We start from the raw sequence: 25011 nt of genomic DNA, 5'->3' as shown, positions 1-25011 counted from the left end.
TGCAAAGCAAATGACCATCTAAGGTGCTCGAAAAATATTTTTTACCCATTATAAAAATATATATTTTTGTTCATTTTATTCATTTTTGTTGCAGTTTTATTGCTTTTCAACTTTTATATATGCAGGAGAGTCAATGACATGCAATGACACTTTTCGTACACCAGGGGGGCCTGGCCCCCCATGAAATCCGCTTATAGCAACTACCAATGCTTTGGTAGTAATATCTTTATTTATTCTGCTTGCAATGAAAAAACACAAAAGAGAATGGGAAAAAAATTAAATCATTATCATTTTACACAAAACTCCAAGAATGGGCCGAACAAAAGTATCGGCACCCTCAGCTTAATACTTGGTTGATTTAGACAAAATAACTGCGAGCAACCGCTTCCGGTATCCATCATTGAGTTTCTTACAACGTTCTGCTGGAATTTTAGACCGTTCTTCTTTGGTCAGCTGCTCCAGGTCTCCGAGATATGAAGGGGGCCTTCTTCAAACTGCCATTTCAGATCTCTCCACAGGTGTTCTATGGGATTCAGGTCTGGACTCATTGGTGGCCACCTTAGAGGTCTCTAGTACTTTCTCTTAAACCCTTTTTAGTGCTTTTTGAAGTGTGTTTTGGGTCATTGTTCTGCTTGAAGACCCCTGACCTCTGAGGGAGACCCAGCTTTCTCACACTGGGCCCTACATTATTCTGCAAAATTTGTTGGTAGTCTTCAGACTTTATAATGCCGTGCACATGGTCAAGCAGTCCAGTGCCCGAGGCTGCAAAGCAACCACAAAACATCAGATAACCGCCGCCATGTTTGACTGTGGGGACCGTGTTCTTTTCTTTGAAGGCTTCGTTTTTTTTCTTGTAAACTCTATGTTGATACCTTTTCCGAAAAAGCTCTACTTTTGTCTCATCTGACCAGAGAGGATTCTTCCAAAACGTTTTTGGCTTTTTCAGGGAAGTTTTGGCAAACTCCAGCCTGGCTTTTTTATGTCTCTGGGTCAGAAGTGGGGTCTTCCTGGATATCCTACCATAGAGTCCCCTTTTATTTAGACGCCGACGGATAGTATGGGTTGATACTGCTGTAGCCTCGGACTGCAGGACAGCTTGAACTTGTTTGGATGTTAGTTGAGGTTCTTTAGCCACCATCTGCACAATTTTTCGTTGAAATCTCTCGACAATTTTTCTTTTACGTCCACATCTAGGGAGGTTAGCTACAGTGCCATGGGCTTTACACTTATTGATGACACTGCGCATGGTAGACACAGGAACATTCAGGTTTTTGCAGATGGACTTGTAGCCTTGAGATTGCCCATGCTTCCTCACAATTTTGCTTCTCAAGTCCTCAGACAGTTCTTTGGTCTTCTTTCTTTTCTCCATGCTCAATGTGGTTACACATAAGGACAGAGGTTGAGTCAACTTTAATACATTTTAACTGGCTCCAAGTGTGATTTAGTTATTGCCACCACCTGCTATGTGCCACAGGTAAGTAACAGGTGCCGTTAATTACACAAATTAGAGAAGCATCACATGATTTTTCAAAGGGTGCCAATACTTTTGTTTGGCCCATTTTTGGAGTTTTGTGTAAAATGATAACGATTTAATTTTTTTTCAATTTTCTTCTATGTTTTTTCATTTCAAGCAAAATAAAAGAAGATATTACTACCGGAGCATTTGTAATTGCAATCATTTTCGGAGAGAAATTGAGCCTTATCTGACAGAATTGCAGGGGTGCCAATACTTTTGGCCAGCACTGAATATATATTTACCTTTCTCATATGAAATGGTGGAACTGCTGTGAAAGCAGAAAGGCCTGCAAGTTTTTCTTTCCCTATATGAAGTGTTTCTGTTGCAGGTGGGCTGTAGTCCTCTTTCTGATCAAGATGAAGTGCATCTTAGTATGCTGGAAAAACATGTAGGTTTCCCTTAATAATGTTGCGCATTCTGCATTTAAACAAGCCTTAACCTTGTGTGTACTTAAACCCATGAAGCAGTTTTTCATCTCATCACAAAGTTAATTTGGCTCACATCGATCCTCGACTGACCTTTTGTTATTGCCGTAACTCGTGTTCATCGCTATGTTTTTGTTCTGGTGCGTGACATCACAGGCCTCGGTGGCATGCGTCCGCGTCCAACTCGTTCAAGCATCCTACCAGAGGCCCCCGCTTAGCCCCTCGCCCATTCAGTCCCACAATGCACTGCTGCACCTCAATGTCTCAGACCAGGACTACAGCGAGTTGGACCGCAACATACTCCAACTTTGTGGTAAGTTAGAGACACGAGTGATGTGGCTAATGATAATGGAGCGGGACATGCTGATTGAGAGATGTTGAAATTTATATAGACTCATTGGTGGAGTCTTTATAATCTCATGCATAATTGCACATGATAATGCAGCTCCTGGACGCACGAACATACATCAGCTTTATTTACTCGTCTCTAATTGTTGACAAATGAGAGTAGCCTTGAGGTGTCCTTCCTATCCTTTGCCTGTCCCTGCGTTTTGTCTTGCTGTCTGTCAAACCTTGAGTTGCTCCTTCCTTGCAGTCTCCACTTGTCTTGTCTTCATTATTCCAGTATCTGTTTGCTGGTTCGTGTTCACCGCTCCCTGACCTCTCTGTCACAAAGCATCCCTCTGGGGATTGGTTTCTGTCCAATTGCGTACATGTTCTGCATTCCAGCTGCAGAATTTCTTTTTTTGCCCTCACTCCATTTTGTTCTCCAGTCATCACTCATCCTCTATGCCCTTTCTTTTAGGTGAGCTTTATGACCTTGATGCAGCCTCTCTCCAGCTCAAAGTCATCAATTATGTAAGTGCTTGAGATCTGTCGTACGATTCCACATGCATACATGCTATACAGGCCAAACATGCTAACCTCGCAAGTGACTGCTTCCAGCCACAAGCTGTAATAATAACACTTCCGACCCAAGAGTGACAATCTGTAAAACAAAGGGAAACAGGGAGAAGTGTGATTTATTGATGGGACGAAGGCTGGCAATAATTTAGATAAGCAAGAAACATGGACTTTAAAGGGGAAGTTCTAAACAGGCTCCTTGGGGAAAGTCACTGGGTGCGTTTACATGGATCCAAAAATCCTATTTATATGCGATTAAAAGGCCGATGTGATTAAAAATGTCTTGTTAAAACAGCTTAGCCAATCTGATGTACCCGGATCGTATTGCACTATTGTACTTTGGATCGGATTGTAAAAGGTAGTCTATACCTGGGCTCCAGACTAATTTTTTTTTTACTAGGAGCACAGTGGCCCCAAACTTTTATGGGCGCACACTGTAAATCAACATGCAAGGTTTTCCTCTAATTTTTAAATGTTTAACTAAATAACTAAATAAACTTACTAATACTTTCATGGTAAATGCATAAAACTACAAACTTATGAATCTTAGTTTTTTTCTCCATCAGTTTTGACATCAACCAGTATACTGTTTAGAAATTAGGTTAATATGGGAATTTTTATTTAGGGAGACCTAGCTGCAAGATGGATGTGGAGTGTTCCATTCATGACAAAATATATATATATCAGTATATGAAAAAGAAATTTTCAAAAGCAGAATCTAAAGATAGTCATGAGTTTGTCAGGGGTCGGGAACCTATTTGACTGAGAAAGCCAAAACACCCAACATATTTTACAATGTGATTCTATGTGTGTGTATAAATATATATGTGGGAAAACACTCCGGGGATTTGAAGTTCCGCTCTGAGACCCAAATTTGGCCCAATTTCAAAATTGTCCGATATGCATGTATAGTACATCATTGGAAAGCTTAAAATCTCAATTTTCTGGTGGAAGAAAAAATTGTAGCAGGAGGGCATTTAAAAAAAAAAAAAAAAAAAAAAAACATTTTTAAACCCCTAAAAACTAACTCGAGGTGAGAGAATGAGAGAGCATGATTAAAGACACCATGATTTTAACGAGATGTTATCGCGTACTTACCTTGTTTCGATCCAAAAACTCCGTGTAGCATGTCTCACCGCGTGTCAAGACAAAGCTGTGAATGGCCACAGCCGGACTTTTGGGGGATTTTATGGATGAAACACGGTAATATAATAAGGGTGGTGATGCAGAAATCGCAGACATCAAGGAGTGGTCGAGACTTTCTATTTCAAATATTAACCCTTTTAAACGTTTTTCAATTTTTATTTGTATAGATTGATTATTTATCATCTAAAATATCGGGGAAAAGTGACAGTAACAAAAAAAAAACACAATTAAGTGATAGGTATGAGGTAGATATTCGTGACCCATTTACGGACCCTATTTTTTTCATTGTGACGTAATTGGTTTAAAAGTTCAAAATATACGAGTGAATAATTTTATAGTCGTTTTTTTAATAACTAAATATTATACTTCTATTAATGATTCTAGGCTAAAAATGATAGACATTTCGAATAATAAATATAATTACTTACCTTCTTTTTATGGCTGGGATGAAACAAAAGCGGTGTGTCTGCAAACGGGGGTCTACAAGGTAAACGGACAAATTAAAAATAGTTTGGGTGCTTAATGCGCCATGAATCTGCTATGGCAGCATATAGACATATTGTTCTATCAAACACAACAGTTCTTTTGGCTTAAAATACAGCAGTTTATTTTAAAGAGGGGTGCAAGAGCAGAAACTGCTAGTTTTAAGGAGGTGTGTTTTTTATGCACTGTGCAAAGTCTGTATATGACAGCAGTTCATCTGTCTCATGACAAATTTGTGTGCACATTGAGCAAATGTTTTAAGTGGCAAATGCTAAACCTAGTAGTAGGGATGGGAAGAATTAATCATGTCTAGGGATGGGAATCGAAATCCGATTCCAATTCGGAACCGGTTCCGAGTGTTTCGAGGCCTCGACATCACAATGAAAAAGCCTTAACGATCCCTTTAACGATTCCTAAAGACGCGTATTGCGTCGTGACGTGTCTTGTTGTCCAGACGCATCAAACTAGCATGGCGCCAAGAACCACTCGCTCCAAAGTTGGACTACACTTCACCAGGAAAGAGAGTGAAAATGAAAGGTTACGACGGGTAAGCACGAGTATTGCAGCCATAAACATAACAATGACAGCACGTAGGTTCAAACGCTCGAAAGTGTGTCTTCACGTCATGAGGAAAAATTACAACAAAGCGACTTGCAGTCATTGCAAGGTGGAGATAACTGCATCGGGAGGGAATAGACTGCACTGTCCTCATCGAGACAGCTATACAGCTAGCTAAACTCCGAAATGACGATACAGAAGACGTTGGTATAATTTGCTGACTTTATTCAACCATCACCTGAAGAGTGAAACTAAAAATAGAAATGAAACAAATCAATTTCGTCCCCAATAACAAACAGGTTTGCATCAACGTAAATCAGCGATGATTAGCTGCTAATAACAGTATGGTTAGCATTCGTTCGCTAGCATTAGCACATCGTTCAACCCACTACACAACTGGATTTAAGTGTCCGATCGCGAGTGGAAACACAACAACAACAACACAAAAGATTATACATACAGGCGTTGCCTCTGTAGATATTAACATTAACAAAGAACGTAGGCTCGTAGAAGTGTTTCCCTCTCTCACTTCGCACGCTCACTCGCTTGGATGCGGCATTTCTTCGGATGCCCAAACTGCGGCCCGCGGCCCAAATACGGCCCGCCTCCACATTTGGTCCGGCCATTTTGAATTTTTTTTTCTCAATCGTGTTATTTATTTCCTGGCCTTTTTCCTTGAAGAATTCAGAGAGGGTTATTTGGTTATTATCTATTTAATTAATAGTGTTTTTAATATTAATTATTATTATTATATTATTATTTTTATTTTATTTACTTTCATTCCGTGAAGAATCCAGAAAGGGTTATTTGATTGTGGCTTTCTGAAAAACAATAATTTTTTACATTTATGCACTTCTGCAATCGTCACACTTTTTTTGTTACAAACTGACCCCGGCCCCTCATCAGAGAAGGGAAAAGTTATGTGGCCCTCACAGGAAAAAGTTTGGGGACGCCTGCTTTAACACATATTGCCAAACGCAGAACAATAACCTATCTGCCAATATATACCAATATTTTTTATTTCTATTAGATAAATGTTTCAGTAAAATGTTACACATTCTTGTGTATTTGCCACTTATTGCCACAGTTAACATTGAGGCTTTGGGCCTCTTTTGATCTCGTTGTGAGTTTGTAAGGTTGTGAGTTCTGATTAAACAAACTCGATGCCAATCAAAACGTTTGTTGTTCTTTTTCCCAAATTAGAATCGATAAGAGAATCGATAAAGAATCGAACCGTTAAGCAATATCGATAATGGAATCGGAATCGTAAAAATCCTATCAATTCCCATCCCTAATCATGTCAAATCGATATATTTCTATTGATTATGAGGCTGCTCGGCAACCAACCGCTTAAATTTTTATAAGCTTGTTCTTCCCCTGGCCAACAAGCACTCCAACAGCAAAAGAGAGTTCATCATTTTTTAAAAATATTTTGATGATTATGAATGTTAAGAAACATAGATAATGAAATCCCTAAATTCCTTGCAATTGTATATACTGAAAAAAATGGGGTGGCGGTTAATTTGTTTTGCTAACACAATTGCTTACAAAATGGTGATAAACGCACCATCCATGCTTTTGAACAATTGAGCTCTTCTATACATACTCATGAAACTCACCTAGTTCCAAACACTTGTAGAATGTTTCCAACAGTTACGCTTTTTTTAGCATCGGCAGTCTTTTTTTTTTTTTTTGCCCCAGTTGCATGGGGTTTATTTTTTCGAGTTGCAGGCATCAAATTCAAAATGAGAGAATATTTTCACAGGAATAAAACATCTTGAAAATTGACTAGCTAGTCTTTGTAGTGTAATCAAATTATAATTTATAGGTTAGAAAGAATTTGCAAATCTTTGTATTCTGTTTTTGCACAATTTCCTAACTTCATTGGAATTGGGGTGCACTGCAAAAACACACCTTCTTAAAATGAAATTATCTTGTTTTCAGTGTAAATCTACTAGAAATAAGTGAAATTATCTGCCAGTGCTCATACCGGTCAATTTGTACGGTTTCGGCATAATTTGTACAAGTGAGCACTGATTTTTAAATGCGTACGCCGTACGTTAAAAATCTGTACGTTTTTTGTGCATTACGTTTTTTTTTTTTCTCCGTTCGGATTTTGTCTCCGTTTCGGCACCGAGACAATTTGTGTTACTATGCGTTACTACATTGGTTGAACGACGCGAGAAAAGTCAGAGACACGGAGTAAGAACAGCTGGAAGTGGGAAGAGTGTTGTGACGCTGTTGCAAATGCGATGCTAGGCTAGGTGGCTCCAATATTTCCTGACTGTAGCCGACAGCCTACAATCTACACCCACTTGATGCTACACTAGATATCATATGCACATAGAACTAGATGCAAAATGACAGACTCGGGAGCGTTAGTAAACAACCGCCATCTTAAAGTAGTAGACTTCTCAGAGAGACTCTGTTGTAGTGAATCTTCCTAGCGAACCTAAGTAACTTTTTATCTAAAATTTTCCTAAATAGGCAAAATCTTGACTTGAATCTATCTTTAAATGATGAAACAGTTTTAAAACTTTCACATGTCGAAAGTAGACAGAAGGGAACTAATGCAAAAACGGGAACAATTTTAACAACTTTAACGGTTGATTCACAACATTAAATGACTTCCAAACAAAGCAAAGGTTACTATCTTTAATCTTTTTTTTTTTTTTTTTTTTTTTAATGGGGGGAAAAAAACATGAAAGGTAACACCAGTTACTTTACCAAGTAAACAATTTCTCTTACATTCAGGTACTGAGTTAATAACTAATTACTTTTTGGTAGAGGTAATTTGTAACAGTAATTAATTACTTTTTAAAAATAAGATTAACAACACTGGTCATAAAGATGCAGGCTGCAGAATGAAAAGTAACGAAAGCGGAGATTTTATTCTGCCAATTGTTGCTAAACACAATTTGCCCGCAAATATTGTTGATCACTTCCCAGAATTAGCAAAAGAAATGTTCCCTGACTCAAAGATTGTATCGGTATGTTAATTTTATCAATTGACCTTTTTAATTTATAATTGGACACACTAACGAACTACCTTCGAGTCAAACTGAATTGCGAGCTGAAGTGCAGCCATCAAAAGACATAATAGAAATTGCCAAAAGTGCTACATACAATTATAACAAAAGTCACTCTTAATCATAATTGTTCTTTGATTGCACCAGATTATTTGTGACAATATTACCAAAAAAATCATTTTATTTAAAAAATTGAGTTTTATTTTTGTTTCATATTGCACGCTATAGAAAACGTTGTAAGTTTAGTCATCAATTTGTAAGGGCATATGTCACTATTTGTAAAATTGCCAACGGCCTCGGTTTGACAGGTATGAGTGCTTCAAGTAAATTTTACTCAGATATCTTGAGATAAGAAAAATAGCTTGCTGAAAATAAATTTAACAGACTTACTTGAAGCAATAAATTAACATACATAATCTTTAAAGACACTTCTTTGCCAAAAAAAATCTAAATTCAAAAATATTATTCAAAACATTATTCAAAAGCAAATTTTTCCTGATTTAGTTGAAAAATGACCAATTTTTAGATGTATGGGTTTAATTAGAACAAATAGTAATATTTACTTAAAGTAAATGGAATAATCTGACGCATTAATCTGTTCACTAGTCTTTAACACTCAAAACAAGCTGCAGAAAATTATTTGACTAAATTTAATAAAAATAATCTGATTAAGACATTATAAATTAGCAGTGTGTAAAAATAAGTAAGAAGGCAAGAAGCAGCGGGAGAAGAGTTAGCAGAAAATTGTTGCTTCCAAAGAATCATCTTTTTGGTGGGCTGGGCTCGGTATGGTTCTCATTGGATTAAGTTATTTGGGGCAATGGGGTGAACGGCTTTCCTATATGTGGAAGCAGCAATGTGTTGAGTGCTTGTGTTCATGTTTGCGCACTGTTGTTGTCTGTCGCTGGCATTTAATCGTTTCCTGCAGCCAGCATTACGGATTACAGGAGTGTGAAGAAGCACTGCTATTATAATACTGTCATGTGTGGGTGGATAAATATGCACATATGTGCACTGATGAACATGCGCACCCAAAATAAAGTCCGCAAGCTCATTATGTGCACTTGTGTCATATAATGGAATTTAAGGTCTTTTATTAAATATTAAAACCTCTGCTAAGATTAGTGTGCTTCCATCCCACTGCAACCAGAACAATAAACATACTATTTGACTGTGTCAATCCAAATTGAGTATTATCTATTAGTTTGGTAATATACAGCCCATATTGTTTTTGGATATGATTATATTGTGAATGCATGTAATCTCATATAAATTGATAAATAGGAGCAAAATTTTGTGTCACATTCTACAGCCCATAAAATGATCATTATGTGGTTTATCGAGTTCTATTATACATTTGATGTTTTACAGTCGGTATGTCAAACGAATGCAATTTGAGGCCATATCAATATGTTCTATGTGTGTTTGTGTCCACACAGCTGCAGCAGCAGACTCGGTCACAGTGTTGTTGCCTGCTGTTAGTCTCTGAGGACAACCACCAGCTTTTCTGCCAGGTACGTTCAGATACTGTAAGTAATGTGCAACATTTATTATTTATTATACATATCTTTCAGATCTTGTGACACTGTATTTCTTTGACCTTTAGGTAGTTGGAGACAAAGTTCTGGAGGAGGAGATCAGTTTTCCGGTGAGGCCAGGAATCATGTTTTCCATGAGTAATGTTTGAAATCTTGTGAATACAGAAAATATTCAAGAATTGAAATTCCCTGAAAGTTGCATATGAGTGCCTAAAGAGGAAATATGTCGCATTCTGAAAATCAGGTAATTTAGTTTTTTTCTATTAGTGTATAGCAGTGTTGTTTTTGGAAGCCTTCTGGAAGTCTTTTGGCCAAAAAATACTTAATTAGTCTTAGTCATATTTTAGTCATTTCAAAATGTGTTTGTCTTTGTCTAGTTTTGGTCAACGAACACGCAGACACATTTCATCTAGTTTTAGTGGAGAATTCTCAAAATGTTTTCGTCTATAAACTTCAAAAGGTTTAGTCTATGAATAAATAAAAGATTCCAACAATTTCGAATGAACATGAAAGACGAGCACAAAGCTGTCGAGTCTACAGGTATCACCATTTTCATGATGATAATGCACACTCAGCAGGAAAACAGCACATTATTTGCAACTAGAAACTGCAATTTCTGGGGAAATTACTTTGGGGCTTTGCCGTGGAGAGATACAGATCTTAGCCCCACCCAGGTAGATTTAATCTGGGTACATTTCGGGGACAATATCAGGTCACTTTCTGTTGATTTGGAGACATTTGGGGGACAGATACTGTTGATAAATGAATGTGTAATTTGGACGTCCATGGCCGTCAATGGCATCAACTTCCATATGCGTCAGTGGAATCTGGGACATTTGGGGGACATGTCCGATTGATATTTGGTCATTTCCTGTTAATTTTAGGACATTGATTTTTTTGCCATTGAATATGAATGGGAAATTTGGACGTCCATGGCCGTGAATCGCATCGACTTCCATATGCGTCAATGGAATCCGAGTACATTGGCATCAAAAGAATCGACATACATGGCCGCCAATGGTATTAACGTGCATAGCCCTCAAATACATGGCCGTCAATGACATCGATGGAATGTGAATGACGTTGGAAATGAATGAGAAACTATGACGTCCATGGCCGTCAATGGCATCGACTTAGATATGCGTCCATGGAATCCAAGTAAGTTGGCGTCAGTGGATTCGACGTACATGGCCATCAATGGCATCAATGCAATGTAAATTCCATTGAAAGTTAATGGAAAATTTGGACGTCGCATCCCATTTAAAATGAATGGGAAATTTTGGGGGCAAATTTCCAGGCAACTGGAAATTTTTCCAAATTCTGTATATAACTTGTATGCCCTTCACCGTCCCGGAATTTTTAATGCCCAATTTATGTGATTTGGTCAAAAATTGTAGGACTAGATACATTTTGAATGTTTTACTTGTTTATTTTTTTTTTTTTTCAAAAAAATCAGCTTTTACGGGCGAACGGAAACATTTTCGGGGCCGTTCAAAAAATTCCCTGCGTCGCACAGTCAAACGATTCAAGCTGCGCAGCGCGCTAATAAAAGGAGGAGAATAAATTGCGGAATAAGAAGAATAAAGTTGAAGAATTTTATCATCCAGGCCTTTGCGAGGCAAAGACCCATATAATTAATTAAACTCACCTGGACGCCACGAACTGTATGTAAAATGTTTTCCAAGAGTTTAAGAAGACACCAAGTCACCGCGCTGATTGCTAATGTTAACACGAACGCTATGCTAACGGTACAAGTTAGTTACGTGTGTGATGATCACGCAACACAGACCTTTAGAGGCTAAAGCAACATGGCATATCTAGCCAAGATAAGAAAGCAAAACTTACCAAGCAGCACCTGACAAATGTTTCACAAAAGGAGCCTGGAATGGGCACAGGCTAGTAAGCGTGTGTGTGCGGCACGGGGGTCGGGGGGATGTGCAACACGTCCCATGAGTGACACGTACACATACAATAAGAAAATATCACACATTGTGAATTTATGACGGAAACTTTGGTGAATTTTTATCTCGTTCTCGTGTCGTTAGACGACAACTGGCATCTCGTTATGTTTCAAGACAGGTTTTCGGCGCGTCATCGTGATATCATTGTCATGAAAAAAATTGTTCGTTGACAAAATATTTTCATTATCGTCATTATGACGAAAACAACACTAGGCGTAAAAAAGTTAATTATACAGTTAATACAATACTTTTGTGGGGAATTTTGAAAACCCATCTTCTTCCTTAATGCCAAATCATTGAAGTGAAGAGCTATCTTTTTACACCACCATTTTCCCTTATGTGCACAGTTGATGTTCGGACGTTTCGGTCAGGTTGTCGAGAAGAAAAAGTCGATTACTCTTCAAGACATCAGCGCTGTAAGCAAAATAATCTGTTTCCATCTGTCTGTCCAGCTCACAGAGTATGCGTTCATTCTGTGTGCACACTGATCAAATCTCTCTGCCTTTCAGGAGGAGCGCAGGCAGCTGTCTAGTATGTTAGGCTGCGAGATTTTCTCCATGCTGTGTGTCCCAGTTGCGAGCAGGGCCACGGGCCAAGTGGTGGCACTCGCATGCGCCTTCAACAAGCAGGGTGGACAGAGGTTGGTGGAAATGTTCAATTACGGATAAATACCTTAATGCGTTCTCATCCAATTTTCCAAGGTTAATTTGATAGAGGTTGACATGATGGGTTTTCTTGATCGTTCGCAGAATTTTTCCATGGCAAATTTAAATGGGTAAATTTGGAAAAAGTTGGGAGTTGCAGAAATAGGAAAAGGCAGAACAATTTTTGGAAACACTACCTAAGAGTCAAGAGGTAGTGGGTTGGAATCTCATATTCTATCTCTGCTTTAAGTTAACTGAATACTCTGTCAGTGTGAGCATGCAGTAAATAGTTGTTTATGTGCCCTACATTTGACTGGCAACGAGATCAGAGTGTTCCCTGGCTCTTTTCTTCGACCCAAATAAGGAAAAGTGCTAAAATAATAATGTATAGTTGTTGGTCATATACCGTATGATCACTGATTAGTTATTATCACTGAATGTGAATGTTTCAATTTAAAGGAGCAGAAATGCAACCACACTAATATAACATTTTCAAAATGTGGTCTGACTCGAGATTTGTTAATAGCACAGAAATTGAATCAACTTGTTACTGTGAATCTTGTGCTTTAATTCCTATAAATTCAAGTGTTTCACTGAAATTTTCATTGAATATTACCCACTTTGAACATTTTCAGAATTTTTCAGCCAGACATGGATGGCAAAGATGCCAGTCTTTGTTTCTTTATACTGTTACTTCTATTAAACTCCCTCTAAACCCTTAAAAGCCTGCAAAATGAAGAAATTGTAAAAAAAGAAAACCTAAATCAATATGTTATAAGCACTCTAATGTCTATCACCTGTTTTCTGGAGATGTGTGTTGACTTGCATCCATCATTTTTTTTTTTTTTTTTTAAAGAAATTTCAAAATACTGAATTAGTCTTAGAATCATGACATTCTAAGTGAATCAAATAAGTGTTATTTTTGGCAGCCCTTTTAATTTTCTTCGTCGTCTTAGTCTTAGTCCCAGTCAAAATGTGTTTGTCTTCGTCTAGTTTTTGTTGACAAAAACGCGAAACTAATTTTGCCTAGTTTTAGTTGACGTTTACTAAAAATGTTTTCAGCTGTAAAATTAAGAAATTTTACTAAAAAAATATATAGATGAGTAGAAATTGACAGACGAGCACATATTGTAGCATCTACAAGGCTATGCTAGCACTAAGATTTACATTTAGTGTCTGATGATCACTCAGCACAGACCTTTAAAGGCTAAAGCAACATTGCATATTGTCTCTGGCCCAAAAAAAAAAAAACAAATCTTACTGTGTGTGCAAGCCAGCATGGAGCCTGAAGACGACGCACTGGTTATTCAGGAAGGACACAACCAGACACTGCTAAGATGCAGGCTAACTACACATAAAATGTCACACATTGTGAACATGTGACAGGAACTATTGCGCATTTTCGTTTCGTTCTCATCTCGTCAGACGTGTTCATTGAAGTGTTCGTTGACGAAATGTTGACGAAAACAACACTGTATTAAGGGTTAACCATCAAGCCCAACCTCATGAATGGTTAGTATCAAGTGAGGGGACTCGGTATGTCAGTCCTTTTCTGTGTGTCGTGGGGAAGAAGTGCAATTGGCAGGAAACTCATCCCTCCCTGTATGCTGAATATACTGTACGTATAACGTATGTCATCTATCGGTAACACTTTACAATAAGGGTCCCTTAATTAACATTAGTTAATGCATTTTTAGACAATAACTAATGTTTAAGTAACATGACAATAATTCATTTAATCCCTTATCTAACATTTATTAATATATTAATTAACATGAGTTATGTATTAAGTTAATACATTAGTTAATGCATTTTAAGACAATAACTAATGTTTAAGTAACATTACAATAATTCATATAATTCTTTATTTAACATTTAGTAATATATTAATTAACTTTAGTTAATGCATTAGTTAATTCATAACCAGACAGTAACTAATAGTTTGGTAAAATTAAAAATATATATAGGCCCACGTATATAGGGTCAGGGTTTGTTAACTTAAGCATTTATAATTTCATAGTTAAGGGACACATTTGCTACACTTTACAATAAGGGTCCAAATAGCATTCAGTAACGGTTAATAAAGGTTAAGGGGGGGAACTTAAGCATTTATAATTTCTTAGCTGAGGGACACATGTGCTACACTTTACAATAAGGGTCCAAAAAAATTCAGTAATGGTTAATTCAGGTTAAGTAATACTTATGAGGTAAGTTCACGTGGAATACTACCATACCTAAGGTTAGGTTAGCAGCATCCAAGGACTCACAGTTTCTAATTTTAAAATAACATAATCACTTACTAGTACCAGTATACATTAATAGGTATTTATTAATGCACTAATCATGTATATGTGAATTAAATGTTAAGTAATGTATTTTATTATAAATTATAACTTAACCTTAAGTATGGCTTTATTTCATGTGAACGTACCTCATAAGTATTATTTAACCTTAATTAACAATTACTGAATGTTTTTTGGACCCTTATTGTAAAGTGTAGCACATTTGTCCCTTAACTAAGAAATTATAAACGCTTAAGTTCCCCCCATTAACCTTTATTAACCATTACTGAATGTTTTTTGGCCCCTTATTGTAAAGTGAAGCACATGTGTCCCTTAACTAAGACATTATAAATGCTTAAAATGTGCCCCCCCCCCCCCCCCCCCCCACCTGCTCCCCTTAACCTTTATTCACGATTACTGAATGCTTTTTGGACCCTCATTGTAAAGTGTAGCACATGTGTCCCTTAACTAAGAAATTATAAATGCTTAAGTTAACAAACCCCAAACCTTAAACCATAACCCTATATAGGCCTATATAATATTTTTAATTTTACCAAACCATTAGTTACTGTCTTGTTATGCATTAATGCATTAACTAATGCTTTAACTAATGCTTTAACTCATGTTAATTAATATGTTAATAAATGCTAGATAAGCAATTATATTGTTGTAATGTTACTTAAACATTAGTTATTGTATAACAATGCATTAACTAGTGTTAATTAAGGGACCCTTATTGTAAAGTGTTACCTCAGTATCTTCTGTTGTCCTTTTTCTCCAAACTTTGAATACACTCACAGCTATCCTCATACTTGCTTAGCGCTTGTGTGCACACTAATTCTGCAGTCTGCAACAGATGGACAAAGATCATGTCTCTTAATTTCTTGGCAGCTCATTACGACTGTAACAGCAGCAGGAATGTGGCAATACCTGCAACACACAATATGATGAATCTTTTCTCATACGCTCAATATCCTTTTTTCATATGGAGGACCAAAGCTGCCAAAATTCAAAATAAAAATAAAAATAAATCAATCAATAAAAAGCAAAATAAAAACGAAAATAAATACAAAAATAAGAAATATGATACAAAAATTAAATATAAATACAAAAATAAATTTGGAAATAAGTAGGTAATTAAATAAAAGTAGAAATAAAAATGAATATATATACAAAAATAAGAAATTACATTAAAAATGTAAGAATAAATACAAAAATAAATGTGGAAATAAATACAAAAATAAATATATTGATTGAAATAAATGTCAATCAATAAATAAAAACGCTTTGCCATATATTTACTTATTTCATTGTCAGTGCCAACGTTCAAGTGGAAATGTTATTCAAATGAGGGGGCGGTACTACATGTGTTGAACTATTCACCCATTGGTCGATTGACATGCCAGTTCAGTGATCCTCTCGATCGACGAAGTAATGTCTGCCTTCCTGCTGCTTGCTTGCTTCGTAAAATAATGGAACGAGACGAGAAGGTCGGAATCCAAGCGGCTACGGGATGCTGGCAATCGGTTGGATGAGGACAAGGTACGTATTAAATTGGTAATTTGGTGTGTGTTTTTTAAAAAACTTTTTACTTAAGTCCAGTTGAGGTATGTTGAATCTATATAATCTTCCATAAGCTAATACCTTGCATTGGGTCTCAGGAAGGGGAGGCAAGGCGGGACATGGATAAAGCTGCTAACAACATTAAACTCACAAGGAATAGTTTAGCGTTAGCGCAAATTAGTGAAGCAAAATTCACACATTCAAGTTTGTGTGGTGCTCCGGGAGACTGTTTTCACCGGCTGGTGTCTCGTTTAATGCTTTCGTAGCTAATCTATTATACCATTTTGCCGTTGTCATCTATTTTCTTCTAGATACTTCTGAGGAAGGTTGGGGTGTCGTTCCTCAACAATAAGACATCTCTCGTCCTCACTTATCTACGTGCTTTTTTTTTTTTTTTTTTTACCCTAAAGCTCCCCGAAGACGCAATAAATTTACATTTCAGGGAATGCTGATGGTGAGCAGTTGGCCAGTATTAGGGGAAAAAGTTACTGACCTTAAGTGGCTCATGTTGGTGTCCAGTGGACAATTTTTTTGATGAACGAGTTAGTTGTGCTGGAAGTCCTTTTTTGTACATCAATTGCCTGTTTATCATTTGTATTGTATTACACTGGTCATCAATAAAATATTACTTTGCAGAAAAACAATCATTGCCTTTATTATTTCTTCACATTATTGAGGTACTGTCACATCAACGACAACCAACATTCTATGCTGTCATTTAAAACAAGTCCAAATATTTGACGCAGGATGGATAGTTTCGTTGTAGACATTCAATACATTAGAACATTCTGACATCTGCTGAATTTCTTCAGGAGTCGAGGCCTGTCGCAGCTGCACTTCTGGGACTGACATCGACATGGGGATGATAACCATGTGGACCATCACATAAAACTGCAAATATGTAATTTAAAGTTGAACCAACTAGTCCTAAAATATAACTAAACATGCACACATCGTATATGGCAAATTTAGTTATTGATTAGCCTCATCTGTATGTGCCTAGCCCTAGACCGTGAAAGTGTTCGCATTTATATAATTTTATTTAACTTTTTTGGTCAGGGATATTTCATGCTTTTATTGTTTTTTTTTTAATGTTATGTTTTTGATTAGAAATGTGCACTTTACATTATCCCTTTTGAAGTTTAACTTGTTAAGCCATTTTCGAAGAGCCAACAAGCAAAGAGGGCGTGCCACACCTCATAATTTGATTTTGATGGGTAAAATTTCATCCAATCATCTCCCAGAAGTGGCAACTAAAACTATACCAACATTTCTGCAATAACAGACAATGTGTTGCAGGGCCCAGAATTTTTTTTTTCGTAATTCTGACACATAAAATTTTAGGGTTTCTTATTTTTGCAAGCCATAAACATCAACATTTAACTCATTGGCTGCCATTGACAGCGCTTGACATCCAATCAATTTTTGACTGGGAGAGGCTGGCAGCGAAAGCACTCCAAATCTAAATTGGATTCCTAGCGCGTAATAAATAATAAAAGCATGAAATATTTCAACTTAATTTAAAATGGTCTACATTATACTGTATATGGGTTTATCTTTCCAAAATGGGTGAAAAAAATATGGTCTTAATTTATTTTTGTACTTCCTTCCGAGTCCCCCAATATAGAGCTTTAATTTTTGACTTTATGGTTGCCATAGCTATGCCTTTGACTGTTGGGGGCTGGCACAGAATATCATCTACGGCGAACAGTTTGTAGTTGTAGTGTGCGGACAATTCCCGGTGGATCCAGACGTGGCATGGATTCTTGCACACGAAGTCCTCCATGAAAAAGCAGGAAAACAAGTTGCAATTTAAAAAGTTGCATTGCATAAAAGCTGAAGAAGTAATTTCTAGTGTTTAAACAGGACTTGAAATAACAAAATGGTTTAACCCTGATGGCAAAGTCATGATTCGGCTTGTTATTTTTTTTTAACACAAATATTTCCTCTTGACACTTCATTTGAATGAATGAAACTATAGTCCAAGTCAAATTATTAATGACATTCACTTACTCTGAACCTTTGTACGTCGGAACCTGAGACGTCCTTGCATCATTCTGAACCCAGAATTTGGATGAGATCCTGGGATCCCTGTAATCACCCAGCATCCAACGTTGCGATGTCAGTGGAATTATTCAAGTCAGAGACTCTAAAAACAATGTCATGGTGAGCAGGAATATCGTTTGCTTTCATGAGAACTTAGTTGTAACTTCTGCTAAGCTACACTGGAGCAGTTACAAGTAGCTTTGATACCAGTAGCAGTCAGATATATATAGAGAGTGCAGCATGCCATACGAATAACCAAGTTTTCATTTTAAAATATGCCACTGTCATACAAACTCACCTTATACCATGCTTTGACATTCGACGGTGGATAATGCATTTTCTCTCACTTCTCACCAAGTAGGACTACTAAACTAGGTCGGCTGTTTCCCTGACTTTCAGACCCACGTTCTGTCATCTGTGGCAGGCATGGCTAGTAGATTTCAGAAATCGAATGTCGATCAACCAATAAGCGAATAGTTCAACCCATGGCACCCTTAGGAACTCCCCCTCATTTGAATTACATTTCCACTTGCAAGTTGGTGCTGACAATGAAATAAGTAAATATAAGGCAAAGCGCTTTTATTTATTGATTGACATTTATTTCAATCAATATATTTATTTTTGTATTTATTTCCACATTTATTTTTGTATTTATTCTTACATTTTTAATGTAATTTCTTATTTTTGTATATATATTTGTTTTTATTTCTACTTTTATTTAATTAACTACTTATTTCCAAATTTATTTTTGTATTTATATTTAATTTTTGTATCATATTTCTTATTTTTGTATTTATTTTCATTTTTATTTTGCTTTTTATTGATTGATTTATTTTTATTTTTATTTTGAATTTTGGCAGCTTTGGTCCTCCATATTTTCACTCCTGCTGATTATCATTTTTAAGCTCGTGGGAATGTAACATTTATCCCAGATGGACTTACCCCAGGACTGATCGCTAGTCAGTCACAAAACACATTCAGTATACTTTAGAGACCGAAAACCATTCACACTTGTGATTAAGAGTGTGACAATATCTTGATACAGCGATATATCGCAATATTTTGCAACCTGATCGGTTATTGATATGCTCCCGCCAAGTATCGATACTTTTATTTGACATATTGACCATACAATGGAGTATGGATGCTGTAAACTGCTCAATGTTTGTTGAGCAATTCCTTGACGGTCCACTAGGGACGCTCAAGAGTGGCGGTGAAGGTAAAATGCGCTGTGCACAAGTCACCTAGAGAAGAAGAGAGGAAGCTCCAAGTAGGGATGGGCGATACCAGTGATTTTGGATTCAATCCGATACCAAGTAATACCAAGGCCAAATATTGTGATCCCGATCCGATATCGATTCCCGAAGTTCATATTTTATATATATATACACAACCCTGCAGAGTTCTCAGCCATTCTGATGATATCTAATGTACAACTACAGCAAGCACTCAAAAACTATTAAAAGTCTCTTTGCGTCAAATATGCATTGCAATTAAAAAACTGCTGCTTTTAATAACTAGCAAAGCAGTTTCCCTACAAACTCACAAACCAATCCATCAACAACAAAATCTGTCTAGTCAGTCTTGCTCTTTAACCATGACCCTTAAATTGATATGCACAGAACCTTTTCCTGCTACACATTGTATTCGATCAAATTTTATTCAACCTAAGTTAAATATTTTTGATCTAATTAAAGAACGAATTAGTAGTAGCATGTCACCGCCCTCTAATGGTAGATCATTAAAAACAAATCCAATAAACAATAGTCACTTGCCGCTTTTGAATTTTATTTTACTAACACAATTTTCAAACAGATTTTGAAATAATTGAAACAGACCTTTAGCAAAATAAAAATAAATAGCAACAAAACATAAGAAATCAAGCATATAATTGTTTGTAACATAAAACAATATGGAAAAATATATTTCACAGAAAAATAAAATAAACTATTAAACAAAATAAATATTAAACAAATTAGCAAGAAATAATAATAAATGAATAAGAAGTAATAATAAGGTCAAGTAAGGCATTAGGTCAGTGGTTTCCTTTTCTTGAGAACCTTAAAGTCTGCGGCAGGATAGTTTAAATCTCTAAATATTTAACAAACCATTTACTTAACACTTTTATTAAAGTCACTGCTTACGTGCAAAAGTGTGCACAAAAATATATCCAAAAATTAGACAAAGAAAAAGAATACATTAATTCCAAATATCGATACGTTTGCTTGGGGATCGATACCTAAAACTTAATTGGATTGAAATATTGATATTTTGGTATCAATCCGCCCATCCCTAGCTCCAAGTGGGTTGAAAAAAATAAAAAAAGCTTCGTGAGAACGGTGGAGGAAAAAGTGAGAAAAATATTGCTACAAATCACACATGTGAACACACTTTGGATTTTACACCAACAAGAAAGGAAGTAAGGTGAACAAGGACTTTGCTGCATGCAAGAATTGTCTAATAAAAATAAGGTTCATTGGGAGCTGGTGATGAAGTGGTCACCGGATTTCTTCACTGCTTCGCTTTCATCACTTGAGGTAAGAAAGTTTTGCAATGTACTAGGAATTGATTTTTTAATTTACATGTATTATTTTGATGACATTTGGTGTAGAATGATATAAAATACACCAGGACCCTAAATTGGATGAAAATGAATAACGAACAAGTCTACATGAATTCACTGATTTTTTTGATATTATTTGAGAACCACTTTGCATCTAGTTTACTACACAAACTGTTATTACTGCCATTTTGATACAATAAGCTATAAAAATGGTTTGAATAGCTTCCATGTATTATTTTGATGACATTTGATGTTGAATGATATAAAATAAACCAGGACCCTAAACTGGATGAAAATGAATATCGAGCAAGCCTACATGAATTAACTGACTTGATATTATTTGAGAACCACTTTCCATCTAGTTTACTACACAAACTATTACTACCATTTTGATACAATAAGCTATAAAAATGGTTTGAATAGCTTCCAAGATATATAAGGTGATGTGCATGATAATTAATGTAGCCTACATATTAAAAATAGGTAATTATTTTTAATTTCTATACATTCAATTCGTATTTTTTTTAATTCACTCAATACTTCCAACACAAAAATTTGTGTTTTCAACTCAAAAGCTATTAAGTAGCTAATATATTTTTTTTATTATTTTGTTGTTTTTAAGGTGAGGAAGAAAGTGACTGACTGAGTCCGACATCTCAAATGCTGAAGCAGATGGTGGAAGTGCTCAAACCAATGCTTTTGGCAACAAAGGTCATATACGAAGACCCACCTATTTTATCATTTCCCCACTCCAAGCTCAACTGCTGACCGACACCTACAGCATTGTTAAAATGTTTTCAAAAGATTAAAAACTTTAAAGAAATTAAGGGTGCCATTCATCATGATCTCTCCAAGAAATATCAGTGGTTGTGGTTTGTTTCCTGTCTATGTGCAGGTACAGAATTTGCAGTAGATTTATATTTTATAGCAATGATGCACTGAAAAGGTGTCACTGTTATTAAATGACAGTATTTTTTCTATTTTCATTTTATTTATTTATTTATTTTTTTTCCGTTTCAACAGTTGTATCGTAGAATATCATGTATCAAATTTCTGACCAACAGCCTATATTGATAATCGCTGTATCGTGACATCATGAGATAATCGTCATCGTGAGCCTTGTATCGCGAATCATATCGTGAGGTGCCCTGAGGTTCCCACTCCTACTTGCAATCGCACCGTCATTGAGTGGGAACTGAACCCATGCTGCTTGCACAAATGTCAGCCATTTCCCCCTTATTTTTCCTGCTGAATGTTTAATTTAGGCTTAAGCCCTGAGCAAAAAAAAAAAAGAATGAATACATTTTGGTAGTCCTGTCATATTCTACTCAACTCTGTTTTTAGTGTCAACTGTGAAGAAAGTGTGTGTATAATCCATCAAAGACACCCTTAAATCTTGCTTAGGCACAACTGCAGAGTGCTTCTATTTCATTCCTCCTGACCGCCAGAGGGCGGTGCTTAGCACCTGGATATCTACGTGTGCGCCGTGTGCCTTATACTGGTCTGTGACGTCACCCAGGTCACGCCCACTGGCGTGACTTTGTTGTCATTTTATTCTCGACCTTTGTGCTGCGCACACGTAGATATCCAGGTGCTAAGCACCGCCCTCTGGCGGTCATCCGGAATTCATAGAACCCTAGTTACAGAAGTAACTCTCGTTTTATGTAATCTAAAAACAGGATCCAAGAAGTTTGCCAGGTGTGAAATCGGATGTCATATTTTTACAGGTGTATAACCTTTTAGAATGTAATTGGTGTTGCTGACAGACTTTGAGGAAGAGTTTTGGTATTTTTTTCAATTTACGAAGAGCGATTCACAAGTCTTTGAGAAAACCCGTGAAAAGCGGCAGAATGCACATGAGAAACAGTAAATTCTCTGAATGTCTCTATGTGGAATGCGTTGTGTGCTTCTCTTTGTGTTCCTGCAACTTCTGGTCTTTAGAAGCAGAGTCCTGTTGGCCTTCAAACTTTTCCATTTGCGTCAAGGCTATTTTCTCTAGTGGCAGAGAAAGCAAGATAATACGCCTTTAAAAGTAGGAAAAAAAAGAGAGTCAAGAACTTTGCTTAGTGTTCCTTCGCACGTCAGTCAAAAAGGCCAATGTCTTTTGCGGGAGTTAACTTCATTTCACTTGATCGGAGGCCTGTTTTAGGCCAGATATTATTCCTGCCTCCTTCACAGGTTTCCCACAAGGCCCAGCTAAGGGCAAGAAAGCCCTGGAGCTAGTCTTTAAGTCTTAACATTTGTGCGATAATGTGCCACTGCCCTCTCTAGACAAGAAGTGGTGACTGCAGGTAATGATCTCATAGGTCAGAATATGCTAGCCAATCTTCATTTTCCGGCTTGTCATTATTGGACATGGAAGCACACTGGCTGCTGAGTTGACACTAGTAAGCCGCTTATGTATTTACACTCAAGCTATTCAAATATGCATTTAATTTGCCTATCATGTGCTCACATTAATTCATCAATCTGCTGTAACAAGATACATTTAGTCCCCATTGAGAACCACCAAAAAAATCAATTATTTCCATTTCTAAATTTCATTTTTTCCCTTTTTTTTTAATACAGCTCATCGGTTGTTTCTCTGAATATTTATTGACTGTAGTAAAAGTGCATGTAAGAACAGACACATCTGTTCCTCACAGACACACAGAGGCGGATGAGCACGCCATCCAGCACTGTTTCTGCTACACTTCAACAGTCCTTACTTCAACGTTGGCCTTCCAGAAGGAACAGAAACTCAAAGTGGAGTGCCAGGTAACATGGCCATGCAACACACTTTAGCACTGGTTTCCAAAGTGTGGTACAAGTACAACCAGTAATACGTTGGCTCCCTCCAGGGGTACACAAAACACTGACCGAAATCTTCAAACGACTATTTGTTAATCCGCTATAGTGCATTCATCGTGTACAACAAATTATTATTAACAATGTTTTAGAATTGTTTCTTGGCAAAAGTATTCACGAACAATCTCAACGGAGTATACCATTGAACTCAATTTTAAAAGGGAGATAAAACACCTTGTACAAATGACTGTCATGTGATAGAGGGTTGCAGAAAGTATTTCAGCATAAAATCGTGAATTTCTAAAATGAATAAAATAAAAAACACAATAAAATACAGCATAGTAGCGCAGCTATTTTGTTACTTTAGTTATACCAACACACATAAGTAATGATGGATTGGATCACAGGTGCATGTGATAATGGGCAACAAAACCACTAGAAAGGGCGACCCATCTGGGATACTCACATTTGATTGGCTAAAATAGTACAGACATTCACATAATGTCTGCCTGCACCATAGGGGGTAGTAAAGCGTTACATTTACTTTGAGGAAAATTTACTTCTAACAGTAGTTTTACAAAGCCATACTTTCTACTTTTACTGGAGTAGGTTTGTGAAGAAGAAACGCTACTCTTACTCCTCTTCTTTGGGCTACACATTCGATACATTTTTCCTCTTTATTCTACATATTAGTTTTTACTTTTTTTTTCCTGAGACGCCAATAGTTGCTCTAACAGTTTCACCAATGAGATGTCGCAACAATAATCACATGACTCCATTATACCAATCAGACTCAAGTTTGCCATTCTATGATCACGCCGGCCTGTTCAATCACGTGGCGTCTTTAAAGCTCTGTAAAAAATAAAGTATTTGACATAGAGCGCCGCCATCAACATGACTCGAAAGCACAGATTTTAATCTCTCTCCTAGTTTTTATATGTCACCGATTGACCACAGAAAACTAGCGATGATGATCCTTTACTTTTACAGAAATTCATGAAAAGCAATTCTTATATTAGGTTAATAACTGATGTTAGTGATGGCGTTGATACTGTAATTTAAGGTTAGTGTTGTAGGGTTAAATACATCGCCATTTTTCCCCCCGAATCCAAGCACAATGTTAATATTCAAACCTTGGTTTATAAAAATAGATTACGATACGCTACCATATTTTACCCATTGGCTGCGATTAATGGCAACAGACATCCAATTTATTCGAACTAAACTCATTGAATGATTGCTCCTAGCCCTCCTCGTCCAAAAGGATTGGACATCTAGCTAGGTCATTGGCGGCCAATGAGTCAATGTTGTTTTTGATGGTGGTACCCAGAGAGCCAAGTATTCTTTTAGGTGGTACCTGCTGTAAAATGTTTGCAAACCACTGCACTAACGTACACTGTAATAGCATGATTTATTATAAATGAGTGCTGTATCTAAAAAGGTTTTTATGTGCACTGTTTCTCCACATAGGCGCTCTTGCAAGTGGCCAAGAACCTCTTCACACACTTAGGTAATGTTGTGGCTTCATGACAGTATCTAGAGAACATTCGAAGTTAATGTCCGATAT

At 36.7% G+C, this 25011-nt stretch overlaps 1 protein-coding gene and 1 long non-coding RNA gene across 3 annotated transcripts in view; one reads left to right on the top strand and one right to left on the bottom strand.

Annotated features, from left to right (window-relative positions):
• The window catches only part of LOC130917493 (cGMP-dependent 3',5'-cyclic phosphodiesterase), a 384643-nt gene that overhangs the window by 326654 nt on the left and 32978 nt on the right, over nucleotides 1–25011 (top strand). For both annotated transcript variants that reach the window (XM_057838955.1, XM_057838956.1), the window contains exons 7-15: nucleotides 1845–1904; nucleotides 2098–2254; nucleotides 2747–2799; nucleotides 9500–9574; nucleotides 9667–9708; nucleotides 11907–11975; nucleotides 12069–12199; nucleotides 23303–23414; nucleotides 24915–24954. In XM_057838955.1, coding sequence (XP_057694938.1) covers nucleotides 1845–1904; nucleotides 2098–2254; nucleotides 2747–2799; nucleotides 9500–9574; nucleotides 9667–9708; nucleotides 11907–11975; nucleotides 12069–12199; nucleotides 23303–23414; nucleotides 24915–24954 — 739 coding nt within the window. The remainder of the gene's footprint in view (nucleotides 1–1844; nucleotides 1905–2097; nucleotides 2255–2746; nucleotides 2800–9499; nucleotides 9575–9666; nucleotides 9709–11906; nucleotides 11976–12068; nucleotides 12200–23302; nucleotides 23415–24914; nucleotides 24955–25011) is intronic.
• On the bottom strand, nucleotides 17565–18520 carry LOC130917499 (uncharacterized). Its single transcript, XR_009063479.1, has 3 exons — nucleotides 18393–18520; nucleotides 18062–18197; nucleotides 17565–17828 (listed from the first exon to the last, which is right to left on the bottom strand). It is a non-coding gene; the product is annotated as an uncharacterized LOC130917499 (long non-coding RNA).

This window comes from Corythoichthys intestinalis, chromosome 6 (assembly GCF_030265065.1).
Source record: "Corythoichthys intestinalis isolate RoL2023-P3 chromosome 6, ASM3026506v1, whole genome shotgun sequence".
Lineage (NCBI taxonomy): Eukaryota > Metazoa > Chordata > Actinopteri > Syngnathiformes > Syngnathidae > Corythoichthys > Corythoichthys intestinalis.
This window is presented reverse-complemented; position numbering and strand designations above follow the sequence as displayed.